The following is an 18,677-nucleotide window of genomic DNA, read 5'->3' on the forward strand; positions in this document are numbered from 1 at the left end:
AAACAGGCTGTAGAACACCAAGGGACATCAACTCAGGATTTATTTTCCCCCACTCTGTTCATTGTCTTTCCTTGAACTACATGTGGAAGAGTCCACTGACATTCCAATAGCTGTATTTTTTCCCTCCTACCAAAAGCTCACCCTTCAGGAGGGATGACTGAAGCTAGCTAGCATCTGAAATCCAAAGTGCTCTCAATGGCCAGTCTCGATGCAAAACTTACACATGCAGCACGCACTACCTCTTAATTTCTTCTTTTAAAGCTATTTCTGTCTGTGTAGGAACAAAAGTTCACATTCCTCAGATTTGTAGTTACATATAACTAACCGCATCCCTGTCAGGACCTTCAAAAAACCAATTGTTTCCACAATATTTGTTCACAACACACAGTCACTGGACAGAACAAATTCAGAATGGGATTCACCTTGCCTATCTTTGCTACCTAGAAATTAGTGCAACACAGGATTTTATCATCACCTATACTTGGGCAGCCACTGGCCCACTCTTGGCCTCAAGGTCCAGCCCATTGTCCCAGCCGCCCCTTGTGCTCACACTACATGATACCACAGACTCTTCAGACTTCAGTGGCTCAGAAGTACCATTACATGCTTAGCACATACCAACATCTGTTATAGGGAATACTTAACATATGCAAGTACAAAACTAATTTGTCTTTTGGGCAAATACATATGTTACTTTCAAATACAGCAATGAGGTGGCATGACAGAATCCTGCATTGTTGGTAGTCTCTGCCCATGTGTGACTCAAGCGATAACCAAGATGTTTGGGACCACAAATTTAGTTACATCTTACATGTAGTTCTGACAATAAGACATTCTTCTCTTCTCCCATTCTGAAAACCGATCAACTTCTTACAGACTGTGATGGAAAAAGATCAAAAGTCATTTAAACTGATATACATACTGGCTTGATTTCTTGTCTGTCCAGTTTTTTCCGATAGCGCAGGATGGCATGGATAACATTACCAGCTCTAGCTGCCTGCAGGGTTGTGGGAGATAAATAAAGGAAGTCCTGTAAAGTACATAAGAATAATAAGTTAATGATTACCAGACTACTTTAAAAAGAAAAAAACCCAAACAAAACTGATAGTACTTCTCATCCATGTTCTTAGAGTTTATTTTGGTCTATACAGAAAAGGCTTTAAATCACAGGAAGCACACTAGTGCAGTGAGTTGATGACTCAAAACTTAAATTTCTTCAACAGTCACAACCTCAAACAGCATCAGGCTGAAAACATACATGATAGCTGTCAAACATCCCAGTAGAAATGACAATGCTACTTAAAACTTAAAATCCAAGACTACCATATTTCCTCTTTTTGCTTTTGATTTTAGGGTCTTCTACAATTTTATTTCCCATCTGCAAATATGAGCACACACCTTGCTGAATTGTGTTACCCATAAAGTTTTACACGGAGCTTTTGAAAGATTGCTTGTTGCAGTAAGCACAAAACTGTGTTTACTACATGAATTTGCCCAAGTGGCAGATGTGATAAGTTTATTACTAAGATATCACTGTACTTGAAGACATCGGCTGCAGGTTATACTAGAAGAAAGAAAAACAAAGGTCATGTACTCAGTGGGAATGGATTTCTAAACAGAAATATATCATGAAATAAGATACCTGGCAGAAATTTTACAGTGTTGCTTTCATACCTAAGGTGTTTATAGTATTTACATACCATTGCAAAATAGTTACTATTAACCATAATTGGTCCACGTCCTCTAAGGTAGATATATTCTTCCCACCAATCACTAACCTGTAGCAGGAAGGAAAACAAAAGCAGTAAAATCCCAGTTTCCACAGTTTGTATCTTCTATATTAATGACTCCACAACATTCCATACAGAAGCAGGAAGGAAACTGCTAGCTTGCCCCCACCCCGCCCCTACATAAGATAAACAAAAACCCCCTAGTTTGTATTAAACTTTAGACAAAACAGCAAAAGAGGGGCAAGAGAATTAAATTCAGCTGTAGCTCTCTGATAAGCTTCTGAAGAAGTCATCATCTCCATATAACATTTAAAGTGTATCACATCTCCCGAATGTTTTGCAGCCTTTGCCAGGACAGCCTAGACTACTGGGCACAGCTGATAATATATCAGGAAGGAATTACATTACAGTTCTCACTATAATGTTGGGGCTTGGGTTTTCTTTTTGGTAAAAAAAACCCCACCAAAACAATAACTTATTGTTACAATTCTTTATTTCTCTTCCATATGCTCTATATAAAAAAGTTGTCTTAAATCACTCTTCTAAACTACCTGGGTAGCCAGGCCCATTGTTATTAAGCAAATAAACAGACCTCAAAAGCAAATGTAACAGCAAAAGCTAAATCACCTGCCCCAGAATATCAAACACAAAATGAGGATTCACTCTTTCAAGTTCCATTCACCACACTGTTTGTTTACCGAATCACACAAATTATTTCTGTGCAAATCAGGTGTCTCCAAAGCACTTTGCCTTTTTTGGCTTAATTTTCATTCTTTCTTAAATATAAAAGAACGCAATTGAAACTGCTTAATATTTTTGCAATGGGGAACAAATTAAGTTATGTCATTTGAACGACTGAGCCTCCTATTTATCTACTCACATAGTTTGTGGCCCACCAGGATTTTAGCTTCAAATACCACTGAAGCCTTGGTCCCAAATTAAATGCAAAATCTTTGGCAAGACCCTCCATTCTTCTGAACTCGTCATCATCCATAAGTGGCCGAACTGATTCCAGATACTAGAATACAGGAAAAGAATCAGTATAGTAACTAACACATAGGTTCTCACCATTCCTACACAAGGTATTTGAACAGTAGACAGAGTTTATCCAGACTCAATTCATAAGGTTGCAAATACTATGTTGTTAAAATAAGAGTATACACTCTTGTAAGTACCTGCCTGCAAACTACAAAAATGAGATCTTTTTCCAGACATGTCAGCAGATCACAAGTGGAAGAGGTTACTTTTCTAAAGATATATTTTCCACTCAAAAGGGGAAGACATACTACTACTTCAGTATCAGGCAGAGATTTTTTTTTTCCATCTCTAAAAAAAAATAATCCAACCTTCAGTTTCTGTGACATACTGTCCTACTTACACACTTTGCTATAAGGTTTTGTGTCATAAAACACACATTTATACGTTCAAGCTGTGGAAGATAACAAAACCAGTAAGTTTCAAAACCCCTGGAAATCACTCTTTGTTGCATAGTCTTACATCAACAGATATCACATCATCCCATATGAATTACGCCAGCTTCAAACTGTCACCAGTTTCAGTGGTTTGTCATAGCCTTTATTTTAATTTCTGTGCAGAAGTTTTAAACCATTACACCATATTAATACCACCATGTAACACTTTTATAATGCATGGCAAAAAAACCCCACAAGGGCACCTAAATATGGATTCATTGCTACTGAAGAAAATGAGTTAATAAATATACACACCCTATTGACTGTGTCTTTAACAGCTGGAACTGGCAATCGTGGTAAAGATGTCTGGAAACTGTATAACATGGGTTTACGTCCTGAGAAGAGTTTTACAAGTGCCTGAACAAAAACAAAATACACACCTCAAATTATTAGGTTCAACAAAAGAAAAATGACAGAGTAATAAAGTCTAATGTAACTCATAGTTCTTTTCACTGGTAAATTATACTGTACTAAATTTAGCAAACTATCATTTTTATCACTGTTTCACAAATAATAAAAGGCACTGACAAACTAACTTCCTAAAAGTTAAACAACATGTCAGTGGAAGAGAAAAATGGTCATAGTCATTCCTGACTTCCCAGACAATCTTCTGGTCATTAGGCAATATTGTTTATGAATGGCACACCTTGATCTCAACAGAAAATAGTTACTTATCACTTCTTTTCTTCATACATTTTCCTCTATAAAGATTAAAAAAAAAGCAAAGTCTACCAGTTGATCTCTTACTATATAGTAGATACTACAAGAATATCTGTATTGTGCTTCAAAACAGGAATCATTATTAAGCCCATCGCTCAGCTAAGGACCCTAGTTAACTATCACCATCTTTAAAAATAATAGTTATGCTTGGAATCATGGTTTAATATTTTCTAAAGTTACAGCTCAACATCAGTAGTAGTACTGATATTACAGGGAGTTTCTTCAAGCACGAGTCTATCTCAGGTAGTCTACTGCATGATTTGAACATACCAAATTGTGCAAGCGTGCCAGTGTTATGCTCGGTGCTTGTGTTACAAAAAAAAAATAAAAACAACAAAGCACTACAAAACAAAAAAGCCAGAGATGACAGCTCCCATCTTAGCTTCAGATCTTACAGCATCCCAGTTTTCCATGGGAGACTGGAGACAGAAGCAGCATTTTTGCCTAGGACTACTTCTCAGCTGTGACATGCACTAGGCTTAAGTCTAGACCATGCAACTTCTACGCTACATATGAAAGGATTTTGACACTATCACCCTATTTCAGCATGAAAGTAAGGTCAAATACTACACCCACAGTCCAGTGGAGCCTTTATTGTCGAAGTCCAATCTTGGTCCAATACACTATACTGTATATTGTATATAGACAAAAGAAAACAGAGGATGCAATTTCACTACTAAATTCCTAGAACTTCTCCCTTTTACCTCCCCCTGACAAACTGACAAAACTACTTTTTAAAATGTAGAGTTCCACCCCTCCCTCAATTTCCTTGATCAGCACAGCTAAAGGAGGTTATTTTAGGCAGTGCAAAGCTATTAATAATTGCAGAGTATTACCAGCAGAGACCTCCCTGCAAACACATCTCTTTCATAGAGTTGTCAGATACACGTGGATGCAACCACAGTAATCAGCCCAATGCAGTCTAATTGTGCTTCACGACAAGATAACTTGGAAGCCAGGTGAGAAAAAAAGCTCAGCTTTTCTTAAGAAAATCTAATTCCATGATCAGAGACAATTTTATTCCAGAACTCTTAAACCAGGAAAGGCTGAAATTACCTTCAGACAGAGAGTACCTGCTCAACTGACAAAACCAGCAAACACATTTCACAGTATTTATCTCTTGAGTAAACTTGTAGTAGAGAATTTGTAATAGTTTGAGACTATTAGTGATCTGACAGACACGCATCCTTAATTACATATGCAGACACAGCAAATAATCTCATTCTAGCATGCGTTGCACCTGCTCACAGATCATTATTATTTTTTAACTGATTTTTTAAAACTGCAACTAAGAGTTCTATTTTTTCCCTAACCCTGGTACAGAAAATTTGACTTCAGAAGATGAAGTATGTTCATTAAAAGTGCCACCAGACTTCCAACTAGCCTGAAAATCAGTTTGTACTGTGACTGAAATCAGAGCCCAGGTTTTTGATCTGCATGACTATTTGACAGTATATTCATTATTGCATTTTTCATGCATGAAAAACAGCCAAGCAAAAAAAGACTAACCCAACAGGAAAACCCCTCCAGAGAATTACACAGTATTAAAAGAGAATAAAAATCTAGAAAGCTAAGGTAATTGGTACTGTTCTACTAGGGAAACCAGCCTTTTGTTGGGACTAGCTAAAGAAAGAATAAGGTATTAAATAAGAGCTTCATATTAAGTACAGGTGAGACACTGTTGGGCATACACCTTGGTAGTGTTCTGCATTTCGAAACATACATAACACACAACAAAATACATAAGCAACATATGTAATAGACAAAAATTTATAAATACAATATACAACAAAGCATGGTAAGTAGCATTACAGTTCATACTGTTTAAGGTTGATATGGCAGTATTAACAGCTTTAAAATATCTATCTGGTAGGGCATGCTGAAAACCCAGACAGCTACAGCTTCAAGCAACTGACACAAAGCCTTACCATTCAGAGCCTGTACTGTACAAATTCGAGTCATGAGGCTCCTGATACTGCTTCCAGGAGAAACTATCGATTAGAAATTTCAGTTGTAACAGATGAACATTATATTCTATTTTAGTATACCATTCTGAATACCTGTTCTCGAACATATTTCATAGGAAATCACATGTTGTTAGTCTAATGAACCAACAGTTAATTTTTGAGGCTGCATAGACTAATTTTATTGTTGTAGGGCACTTAAGTTATTTCTACAACAATACTGGCAAAAGTGAGTTGAAACAACCGAGTCTAAGTAACAAAAAACTACTTCATCTCTTGGAGCACCGGTATGTGCATTTCCTCACTTTATACCTACCACATCCTTTAAGGATCCTCTTCCAAAGTACCCCAATAATCAAGAGGAGCCAGATCACTCTCATCTTATCCTTATGTGAAAACTGCACAAGCTACCTACCTTATGCTTTTTCTCCAACTCATTTTGGAGGCATACCACTAAATCCATTAAAAGGACACTCAATATTCTTTTCTTCAAGTATGAGGTTAATTTTAGAATGGATGACCGCAAATCCTAGCATTTCAACAAAGAATTAGGGCAGCACTTTCTGGGGAGGACAAGATTCTTTGGTGCTACAGCCCAAGTTCTTTAACCTGTACTTGCATAGAGGAAAAAGTAGGTAGTTGAGTCACACAGTTCCAAGGCGTTGGCAAATTTAAAAGTTGTTCTTGAAGTGTTTATTCTTCCTTCTACAAGGCCATCCTGAATAGTTTAATTATAGCATCAGGATGACACTAATTAGTAGAAATGTCTGCCTAACAGCCTCCTGTCCCATGACACACAAAACACAAGCAAGGAAAAAACCTACAAAATTTTCTTTTAGGACTCTGAATACAAATCACATAGAAATTAAGATGAGACAGAAAGACAATATATCCTTACCATCCAAACCTTGGTGCCTGCAGAAACTTTGCCGTGTTCAGTGAATATCCAACCATGATAGGAAAGCAGCATTTTTAGAGAGTAGCGCATTGTGACAATAAGGGCAACCCAAAGCCCTGTGCCAAAGAGTATTCCACTCACGATGTTCTGTGTTTGGTTTGACATATAGCCGCTATTTAAAACAAAAGCCAGCATGTGTCAGTTAATGTCAGTTTAAGTTCTAAAAAGAACCTAACATTGCAGACCTAAGTCTAATGGTACCACAGGCAGGCATTGCACAAGCCTCATGCCTGTTTAGTCCTTTTTCATAAACTCCTTTCCAAACACCCTCTCATGAAGCAAGATCAAAGGGCACAGAAGTTGCCAAATGTGCTTCCCAAATACTCAGAAAACAATGCAGTAATACTGGTATAACAACCTACCTATTTCATACCCTCATACATCTGTTTATTGGACTTACTCTGCCACAAACATACTCTTCAAAAACTTTAACAGGATTAGCTTTAAGGGTAGTTACAAATAAAACTGATTTCCTTGAGATGAACAGTAACTTTTCAGTCTACTTACGTTGTATCAAGTGTTCGGTTGATTTTAGCTATTATTCCTAAAGAAGGATCAATTTTGGCATACATTGTTGACATCACACCCACAACTACAATAAGCCAGCTAGATGGGCTAGCAGGATAAACGCCAGTGATAATGCCATTCTGGAAAGAAAAGCCTTCACATAATTTTTTCATACCAAAGTGGTTGACTTCATATTATCATGGAAAGAAACAAAAAATCAACACATTTAGTTTTAAACAAGAAGTTAAGATTATCCAACATTTTCTTACGTATGCTTAACTCAGGAGTAAGGAATGGATTTAGTTAAGTTTGACTGCTACAGTTTTGTAGACAACACTGGTCCTGCTGCAAGTCTCACTAAAAATACTGAAATTAGCAAACAACTTTCAAACAAATGACACTTCAATAATTCCCATTTACACTGAGTTAGGCCTCTCTAAATGAATACATGGCAAAAACATTCTACCGAACAAGCCACTGAAAACTGCAATCAAGGGTTTTTTTTATATCCTTTAAACAGTCCTCATAGCTTTCTAAGAAGATTTTATTAAGACTACAATACTGTTAAAAATATGGTTTTGAAAGAGCTATTGAAGATAGCCTGTAGCTTGTTATCTAGTTTGCTACTAACAAAATAGATACTTACCATTTATGATCCCATGACCAAACCAACAAATTCACAACAATCTGTATCAAATGTCTCATCAGAAACGTTACTATTTAGCATAACTTGTACAAGATAGATGTTCAGGTAATTTCTTGAAAACAGCAAGCATTCTCCTTAACTTTGATTTTGGCAAAGAATACATAAAATCAAGAATATAGTCTTGTACCTCTAAGTGATATGACACTAAAAATCAAAACTAATTCTATTTCTGACTTATGCTAAATGATTACATAATTAAATGATGTATTATGAAGAGAATGAAGTAAATTAAAGCTATTAATTTCAACATCTGTTTCATCTTCCATAATAAATCAAAAAGATGTACCCTTTCAGTCTTTCACTGCATCATCCAGTGCTACCTTCCCTGTCTTAACCAAAACCCACACAAGCCTTTCATAGTAACAAACTTTATTTGCCATAAAGGCAAAAAAATTAAATTTTACCTAAATAAAACTTCAATAAATCTATAAAAACATTAAAACCCCTCAAGTTTGGTGGACTTGACTAATTTAAAATACCTTGAATCTGATGAATTTTTTCTTCCATGAATGGACACCAGATAGGTAAATTTGTTTGAGCGCTTCATGGCTCATTCGCAGGTCAATCCCATCTGGAGTGACTGTAAATTGAAAAGCTACTGCTTGGTGAGCTTCTGCCATTTTCAGAGCAAGTTCTGTCAAAAAGCAAAGTTTAAAAGTTATTTCTTTTTTGTTCAAAGGAACCAGGAGCTAGTCCATTTCTAGCAAGGTACCTTCTATACAGTAATTTTGGGAAATATTTCAAAGTATGCCAAATTTACACACAGTACTTGCCTCTTCCTTACAGGCTATGCTTGCACTTCAGTCTCAGCGTCCAGTATGTTAATTAAGGTACCTCTTCTAACCACAAGAGCTGAAAATGGAAGCAAAACACTCCCATATAACTTAGGCCTTTTGGCAGGACTGCAGCAAGCTTAATATCGTATATACATGCAATATATAAAAATTCAGAGCAGAAAATTAGAGCCATACTATTTAGGAAAAAAAAAAAAAGTATCACAGGTACATAGCATCCTACTCTGTAATGATGAAGGAGATTCAGAAGGTTTGTTTTTTTTTTTTCTCATCATTTTGAAACAAAAGTTCTTCACCTCAGCTAGCAAAACAAAGCTGCTTCTGGCCATATCTTCCTCTGGAATTTTTTTCAGATCTTAATTTCCAGCTAATTAGTCACAGCAATAAGACACTACAGCTCTGGTGGCTCTGAGTTCTGACTGGCAAATAACTGCAAAATCAAAACTGTGCAGAGTTGAAGAAACCAAATCACAATTGTCAGAAAAATGACCTTCACATAAACAAATCTGAAATTAAGAGGAAATTTAATTGAACTGCAGCTCAGTTTAACTACCCAAACAAATATCAACAACAGTGCAAACAGACAAAAGACCATCATAATGGGCAGGTGTAACAGGCTCAAATAAAACCACTGGAAGTTAAAACAGAAATATAACTGTGATGCTGTTTACGTGTTTATGGCTCAGCTTTGAGGATACAGCCAATTTGAACTGAACTGTATGCTCTTATTTATCCACTCATCTTCATAGCTTCTTTCTTTCCATAATGAGCATTTCTACATAAATACCCTGGAAGTTACCCCTACTCATCATTAATTCAGACTGATGTTTGAGCACTTAGAACACAGATTTTTGCAGACAGGCTCTATGTATAACACTGAAATGGTCCAAACTACATATTCTCGAGACCATCATGATTCCAAAGTCTTTCGCCCACATTCATAGGGATCTGGTGCAGTTGGGAACTGTCAGTGTTAGGTCAATAGTTGGACTAGATGATCTTCAAGGTCCTTTCCAACCTAAATGATTCTGTGATTTATTAGCTTACCAAAACTTCTGTGCATAATCCTAAAACAACACTGTCTTAGAAGTATGACAAAAAGGGAGAGGAATCCATAATCCCACCTGTAGGTCAGGGTTCAGGGGTAAGTTTTAATTTCATATTTTTACTGGCACAAAACACAATATTATCAATACCAAGTGTTTTAAGGTGGCACTTGCATTTCTATTTAAGCAAAATCAAAAGAAAGAACAACTACTTCATGCTTTTTGATTCCTAAAGGCTGAAATGTACATTTCTTTTGCAAACCTGAGGCTTAGACTTTGTAATTAAACTTAAATTCTGGTAGACGTTCATCCCCTGCAGCATGGAGGGCTAACAAGTGCAGTTTAGCTGGGCACTTCAAAAACAGTTTATTATGACCGTAGTGCTGCTCTTCTAGTCTGTAAATATTCTACTATGTCAATGTCATCTGGAGTACAAAGAAGGGGTGCAAAGGTGTACGAGTAGACAGCTAGGGAATGCTGCAGTAATAGCAGGCTTAGGAAATAACACAGTATAGGAAGAGAAGGAGCATCAGGCAGAAGTGAACAAGATAAGGGCTGTTGTGCAGCATCTAGTAAGGTTGTGACCAATACGTAGTGACTGTTTGCAATATTTAAAGTGTTTATCCCTAGACCAGCCTGCAGTGACCAACCTCTGCAATACAACTACTACGGCGGCTGATGGTAATTCATAGATCTCCCAAATCCATCAGCCACTGCTCAAGTTTTAGAGGTTGAGCCCTGGGTGAACCAGGCTTCTGGGTTTGCAGAAGGGTAGCTAAAGCTCACAGACAGCATGCAATTGGATCCATGCATGTACAGCGTCCAATTAGGACAACAAAGAAACCAAATCAGCTTTGAACATCAGTTTCAAAACCCTTAAGACAAGCCCCTGTGCCCTAGTAACAACTGCAATTTGTAGTACTTAATGACTCTGCCAGTAACAACTGCTTATTCATGGGGGCCTTGCTGTAGACAAGTCTCAGGAAGGCAGTCAGTTGTGCATTCATTCATTTAAATTGTGCATCACGCGGTCAACGTTGAGGCCAAAACTACATGACAGCAATAAAACAAGAGACAGGCAGTAGTAACACAGGATGTGCCCTGGACTCAACAGGGTTTGCAAAAGGGGAAAGCACTCAAAGTTATGAATGAATCATACGTTTAGCAGTGCTATTAAGACTAGGATTAAAAAAAATAAATAAATTAAAAAAAAAAAAAAATCACACCACAAAAACAACTATACCCCCATATGGAGAATCAGGCACCTGGATTTGTCTCAAGAAGCACCGCCAGGTCCTCCAGTTCACTCATGGAATTTTGCATTCTGGAATGCCAGTGTCTTAAGATCAACTAGTTTCTATTACCCTTTGACTCCCCTGTGACTTCTCAGCCTGGGAATTTGTAACTATCCTCCTCTCTGTTTCTGAAGAGAAAAAATTTCAGGAACCCTTCCCTTTTTAGGCACAGGCATTTCTACTGCCCAAGGCAGAAAAAGATTATAAATAGCATTAATCATAAACTGTCAACCCAATATTTTGATGAATTGAAGCTCAGCATGATCAGAAAATTAAACAGGTTTCAATAAAGAAAAATATTCCTTATTCCCAAACGAAGAACTATTAATCCAGCAAGAATTAATCCTGAACCAAGTAAACAAGCCCTGAAAACAAAGACAAATCTAGTTCTAGGACTGTATTACTTGACCCTAAAATGTGAAACAATCAAAAGGCTTGTTCCTTTTTATATCCTTTTCCTCTACTTCAGAAAACTCTAAGCCTTTAAGACTGTTCTGAATTATGACGGCTGGACACCAAAGACTTCCTGAAGTCCCTTTCTTTGAACACTTATTTTCCTCCTTAAAGGCCAGTTCAGCCCTAAGCCGCTGTGCACTTCCCCTCCTCTGCATTCCGCTGCCGTCACGTGCTCGCCAGCAAAGTGGGTAAAAGGGCACAGGCCAGAGGAGCATGCGTTGGGCTGAGAAACTTGACTTGCCCATGTTAAAGGCAGCACCCACATCAATTAGCTAGCTAACACCGAAACAATAACTTCTTCTAACTTCTGGCATTTTGGTCAGCAAAACACTTCTGTACAGCATATACTAATTAACCTCATTCCCAACAGAGCTATAAACAAGAGCTTGGCCAAGTCTTACTTAAAGGGGAAAAAAAAAAAAGACACAATATAAAAGTAATTTAACTATTTTCATTCATTTCAGTGTTCTCTCATAATATTAACATATCTTAAAACACACCCTTGCCCCTTAAAACTTGGTGTCTTTTTCTTTGCTTTTAATTAAAGGAGAAAGCTGTATGTTCCTTGCTCTTTTCTGGTTTTACTTCAGTTCAAACATGCTGTAACAGCTGCAGATGTTTCTCCTCTTCCCTTTTCATACCTTTGCTCAAGCCAACCAAAACTTACCACAATTTTTTTCCATTGTTATAAACAAGTACTGCTAGGTTGGATGTCACTTTTAAGTCAAGAAAACACCACGCAGTAGAAGGCCTAAGCACTGATAGACCTGACGGCCTGAAAAACTATGCCTACTATGCACAAAACCTCCTCAGACTGCTATTTTTGCAGTTTCAAGATATTTACACTACAAAGACCGAGGTTTAACTCACAGACTGCTCACAGACCTTACAATTTCAGGTTGCAGACACTGAACAGTCAACTCTATATCAGGGCTTACATGCTCCTAGAGCCACGGAAGATGAGGGCTCTGGAAAATCTGAAGCTAAGGATCCCATGTGCAGGATGCTTCTATTTAGTCAGGCATGCAAGAATTCACTTGTGGTTGGTAATGCCTCTCTGAAGCACATAGCACAGAACACAACATCTAAAAGACAGTGAAAGGAAGACCATGTGCATCTTAAAAAGCACCAGGCCATGATACAGAGGTATTACAGTAGATTGCACAAAACAAGCTATTAATTCCTGAAGCAGTTACCTTTGGAACTGCAACAGAGTATGAACCTTCCTACATTTCTGTAGATTTCATAAGCTTTATATGGATAAAATGAGTGCTAAAAAAGCAAAGTCACTACCCCTAACTCAAAAAAACCCCAACTCCTCTACTTTAAGTGGATATCCATCTCACATCTTATCTCAGAACTCAGCCACTTGCTTCCCATACATTGCTTGGCTCATGCAATCCTTTTTTTTTTTTTTTCCCCTCCCATTTCCCATTCCTCTTGGAATAGGGAAAACCTTGCCATTTCTTCTTGGTAGGAGTCCAAACATCCACTGGAAAGAGATATATTATTTAAACATAGTTTTCACATCTAGAGTTCCTTTCCTGCAAAGGAAACAAGATAACAAATGCAGAGAAAAACTGGAGAGAAATCTTATTCACATGATCCAGAATAGCTAAAACCTTCCTGAAAACTTAATTCTACGACTCTCACTTGCAAGCTACTTCAACAATGTATTTTGAGGCTCTCCTCACAGATTTTTGGCATTTATACTTTAGCTTTTACATACAGGGCATACACCTGTCAGTAACCAAACTAAGCTCACAAAACATTTCTCTCCAAATATTCTACAATGACTATCAAAGGTTGACAGTTTTCTGGGAAAAGCAGTGACTGCTGCATACAGTTTCTCTGAGAACATTGCTATGTACACCCCACACAGGTTTCATACTGCCAGAGCCCTCAAACAGACACCCTTGGCATCCAACCCACAGGCTGTTCATAGACGGGGGCAGACTTGCAGCATTGCATGTCCCTGTGCTAAGAGCTAGAACATGCTGCATCTTGAAGTATGATGGTAGTTCTGAATTCAGAAGCACCTGGAAGCCCTTATAACTTCGTGCAGATGCAAAGTGCCACCAATAAAGCAATGAGAAGCATCTTATCACTAGATAGCGTTTTTGACTCCTGCCAAGTTCCTACTAGCAAGATTAAAAAAAAAAACAAACCAAAACAACTCAACCAGAAACCCTACCTCAAAGAATTCTTCGCTCCTTTCTTAGAATAAAGTTACAACTTCAAAATTTAGCTTAGCACTCAGGTTTCAGATAGGAGTAGAGACTGGTGAGGAGAAAAGAATGATACTAAATCATTTACAATTACATTGTTTAAGGAAGTTTTCAAAATGGGAAGTAGAGAGAGAGATTAGATCAAAGAACGTTAAACCCAATTTTAGTTCAGAAACATACTAAGAACTATATTAAGATTTCCATTTAAAGCTAGACACCTTGAACTCAGAAGGTCCTGGGAAACCAAGCAAGTACCCCAGTGTCTCCAAACCCGTTTATTTCAAAGAGAAAGGGAAGGAATTCCGTTTCTATCAACATGGAAAGCAATGAGTTCCTGTCTGAAGGTTACAAGCAGCCATACAGAATGGGAAAAAAAAATTCTGGAGCTCTTGCAGGTTCTAAAAAGACTTCAACTCTGAAACTTGTTTAAATATTGAAAACACTGAACAAGTTTTATCCAGTATTTTATTACCTACACATCAAATCTCCCTTCAGGAGATGAGCTTGCTACAGCTTTTGGAAGAAAATAGACATCCAAAAAGTTTCATTTGTATGTTATTGATTTATATTTTGACATTTTAGTATAGATCACTGAATTCCAAGAGTCTGAGGACAGACTTAATGAAATCAGAGCCAGTATTAAAACACTAGCACACCCACACTGTATTTGTGCTGAGACAGTGATCAACTATTTTCTCTCACTGGTTTAAGCTATTACTATGGAAATTTGCATATTCTACTCTCCTAGAAAGCCAAAATTATGAATGCATTGTTTTATACAAATCAGTAACTGTTTAAGCTCAAATCTGTTGATTTCATGTCAGATAAAGTGAATTGTAAACATTGAGATGTCCATCCAAGTCTCTTCATGCATTATTTCAAATTTCTCTTCAGATTTCTGTTATTGATGCTCCTGCCAGTCCAAGCCTCCAGTACCACCAACCCAAAGTAATTCAGACTACCTTATAGCAGCTAGATAGTATGTTTGCAATGAAGTGATATCAAGCGAAGCACAAAAAAAGCCAGCGTCAACATCCTAAAATAACTTGCTAGCATGTTAGTTTACTTCCACACTTTGCCACCAACTACTGGTTAATGGCAACATTGATCTGTACAGCCATCCCAGAAGGGGATGCAATCTATGGATAATCAAGGCTGCTTGAATTTTTTGTTTTTGTTGAAAAAGACTCATGCAAACAAGGTTCTAGCTGTCAAACCTATCTAAAAGGTTGAAGACAGCAAAAAACAAAAGCAAAACTGCAAATGGATTTACAAGTACAGGGACTGAAACTGGAAGTAGTGGCTGATAGACCAGAGGATTTCACTGCCATCCAGAGGGACCTTGACAGGCTGGAGAAATGGGCAGGCTGAAACCTTATTAAGTTCAACAAAGAGAAGTGCAAAATCCTGCACCTAGGGAGGAGTAACCCCATACACTAGTACACACTAGAGACTGACTGGCTGGAAAGCAACTTTGCAGCAAGCAGCACCCAAGCCAGCAAGGCGACCTTGCAGCAGAGGCAGCTAACAGAATCCCGGGGTGCATTAGGAGGAGCGTTGCCATGAGTTGAGGGAGGTGACTCTTCCTTTCTACTCAGCGCCGGTGAGGCCCTATCTCGAATACTGTGTCCAGTTCTGTGCTCCCCAGTAAAAGAGAGAAATCAAACTACTGGAGTGTCTGGTGAAGAGCCACTAAGAGGATGAAGGGCTTGAAGAATCAATCCTATATTTTTTATACACTTTTAACTGCATACCTGGCAGAAATGCTTTATGAAATTTAATATCGGGGTTTTCATAATAAATCTGCTTCAGAAGTCAAACTCACTTTAGAACATTTAAGACCTGAACAAGAAATCCTGTGCTTCAATTGCCTTAAGTGAAGAGCGTACCTTGAAAGTCAAATTGGTAGTAGCAGTCAAACATTCAAAAAGAGCAAGTTTTCTGCAGCTGACAAAAAGTACTATTAGTTTGGAGGATAAAAGAAGCTGGATTTTGCGGTAGAATTTTTACAGAGATTTTGCATGAACTTTTCATACAATGATTCATCTGAATTTTTCAACATTATTCCAGTAACTTCGCCTTCACTAAAAAGCACCAGCGTGTCATTACACAACGTTTTTAAATGTATGTTGTTTTTTTAACCACCACTACATTGCCTAATGAGAGTCTGCTAGTCTTAAGGCAGCAGGTAGATTTCTGGAGCTGACCCTAAATGCCACATATACCACAGTGATATGGTGGGAAACATTATAAACTCCTAGTAAGAAATAAGCCCTTGGAATTTAATGTTACATGTATATACCTATGTAGCGGAAACACTGACTGTTCCTATCAAATTAAGAAAGCCTGTATTATCAATAATAAAACCGATGTTACTTCAGTAAAGTGTTTTCATGGAGTTTGCTATACATGCAATACCTTCAGACACTAAAGTATATGCTGTACAGCATCATCCAGCACTGACTCAGTAACTCATCCACTCTTATACAAGTGCCTACCTCCCTACCACTATCTGAAATAAATACCAAAATTCTGCCCTAATGCTAGAGGGTCGATTCAGTAAGGCAGCTAACCAGAGAATGCCAAAAGGATGCTAAAACCATTTTTACTCATGTGCATCTGGTGCTCCTTTGATGCACAGCTGAACAAAGTTAAACCTAAAGCTAAAGAAAGAGCATTCAGTTTAACAGAAATCCAAACAAAGATCAAAGTTGTCTAGAGTTTTATGCCTTTCAAAGAAAATTCAGGTTTTGATCTATAAAAATCTTCAGTAAACAGTATAAAATACACAGCTCAAACATTTAAATATATGACCAAAAAGACTGCCTGGTCTCTCCTGTACCTGTTTCTTGAATATTCTACTAGCTAATGGCACTTTCTTGCAGTGTATACTACACCTCTGCAAAAAGATAACAAGATATCAAAGCCTTAGAAAGAGTACAGAGCTTATTCATAGTCCACGTGATATTCCACAAGGTGCTGACTTCTGAACTTACTATAAAGATTAACCAGACATTGTTATTTGCTTGAGAATTTCTAAATAGCTTCCTTGCATACTAACCTTCAATAATATCTAATCATGCTTCAGCATATAAAAAGACACTGATACTTGCTGTTCAGAAGCCTTACCAATAACTCACCTACCTTACAATGATTAATCATTCTACAGATACAAAATCATTACGAGAAATCTGAATGAAGCCAAATCATTCCAGTGCAATAAGAAGTCATGTGGATTAAATTCACTCAACAGGGCTTCTCAGGTGAACCTAATGACTACGGCATGGAAGTAAAACAGAAACCAAAGAATCACTCTCTTTTAATACTTCAATTAACATAGCATTCCATCAATTATCATTTGATCTGATGAAAACAAAGTTAAACTGACAGGTTCTCTCATGCCACTTTGTGACTGACACATGTTAAAACCAGTTTAAGCCTCCTAAAAGCTGAATCTGTTGTTTATGCAGCACTTCTCTCTCATAGGGTCCCCAAAGAAAAATTATTATTCCGTGACTGAAGTGGCTTAAGATAGAAGCCTCTCCTCTGATAGCCCTCATTTAACTGGGAAATTTCAAGTTCTCCTCTTTGGTTATCGCCAGTCATCGGCTCCAATCCTTCCCACCCTCACCTACAGCTGACAGCTGGGGTCCCTCAGAATTGCAAATGTCTTGAAGGATTTCTCACACCTAAAAAATGAACAAATGCTGTGATTCAAGCCAAGGCGGAAAACTGAATACATGTATGAATACATGCCCAGGTACAGCAGCACCGGGACCTACCGCAAACCTCACCCACAGCAGACAGTGTGAAACCAGAACAGCGAAGGAGTTTGCAGTAACTTGCTCCCCCACTGACAAACCTATCAGCTTGTGTCCTGTCCTCAGCAGTTTTCCAAGATCCCCTCCCCAAATTGTAAACTGGAACAACAGGCATATACAGAAACGAAGAGGTAATAACAGACCGATGAATGAAACGTAAGCACACCTGAACAGCTGTCTTCTTTAAAAGCAGGCTTGAGAACTGTTTGTCACACAAATCTTCTGTTCCACAAGCTCACTGCAGCTGGGATCTTGAATGTGTTAGGACACAGTGAGAGGCAGATTCATTCCAATGCTGCTAGCTCCTAACAGACATCACACTACAGCAACGGCAAACAGTCACTTGTAGCTCTGAAACAAAGTCGAGAAAAACAGTTTGAGCTTTGATTCACACACAGCTTTCAACTGCTCAGAGGGACTGGATCAGACTGGAACCATTTGAGAAAAACTGATGGCAATGTAGAGAATAGTCACAAACAGTTCTGAAACACCATTTTCCGTTATGCTGGATGAATGTGTTATCTGGATTGATCTGTCTTCCTTTAACGGGTCTGAGATGGTGAGGAACTGTGGAGTGAAAGGAAGTTCATCTGCTACCCACTCGGTCATCTCTGAGGGCTCCAACTAGTGATCACTAGCTAGTGCGATAAGCAAGGTGATCTCACGGGCCAGACTCCAACATCAATTTCAGCTTTCAATTTAAGACATCTGAGCGTTTGCCTGCAAGTTTTAAACTCCCATTACAGTCAACACAGATGACATCAAGATCTCTTGGAGAGATGTTCATAGAACAGACTGTTTTTACTGGCATTTCCAGGAGAAAAGCCACAGAAGTTGTCTTCTCACCTGATCAAACTGGAGACAGTCAGGCAAAGAAACAGAAGAGACTGCCTACAGCAGATGTGTTAATTACTAGGCCAACACTGAGCAATGTTATCCCTACACCTTCTGGATCATAAGGTCTCTCTCCTCTTCCCAAA

General features: G+C 38.0%; 1 protein-coding gene across 7 annotated transcripts in view; it reads right to left on the reverse strand.

Moving 5' to 3' along the window:
- CPT1A (carnitine palmitoyltransferase 1A) overlaps positions 1 to 18,677 on the reverse strand; it is an 82,327-nt gene that overhangs the window by 60,697 nt on the left and 2,953 nt on the right. For 5 of the 7 annotated variants that reach the window (XM_074842646.1, XM_074842641.1, XM_074842639.1 and 2 more), the window contains exons 2-10: positions 17,864 to 18,048; positions 8,831 to 8,909; positions 8,537 to 8,691; positions 7,352 to 7,491; positions 6,785 to 6,956; positions 3,458 to 3,559; positions 2,611 to 2,748; positions 1,701 to 1,778; positions 923 to 1,030 (exon numbers count right to left, since the gene is read on the reverse strand). In XM_074842646.1, coding sequence (XP_074698747.1) covers positions 923 to 1,030; positions 1,701 to 1,778; positions 2,611 to 2,748; positions 3,458 to 3,559; positions 6,785 to 6,956; positions 7,352 to 7,491; positions 8,537 to 8,677 — 879 coding nt within the window. In that variant the 5' untranslated portion in view covers positions 8,678 to 8,691; positions 8,831 to 8,909; positions 17,864 to 18,048. Of the gene's footprint in view, positions 1 to 922; positions 1,031 to 1,700; positions 1,779 to 2,610; positions 2,749 to 3,457; positions 3,560 to 6,784; positions 6,957 to 7,351; positions 7,492 to 8,536; positions 8,692 to 8,830; positions 8,910 to 17,863; positions 18,049 to 18,543; positions 18,563 to 18,677 lie in introns of those variants that run through there. The other 2 variants (XM_074842642.1, XM_074842644.1) reach the window with 2 other exon arrangements.

Source organism: Strix aluco, chromosome 16 (assembly GCF_031877795.1).
Source record: "Strix aluco isolate bStrAlu1 chromosome 16, bStrAlu1.hap1, whole genome shotgun sequence".
Lineage (NCBI taxonomy): Eukaryota > Metazoa > Chordata > Aves > Strigiformes > Strigidae > Strix > Strix aluco.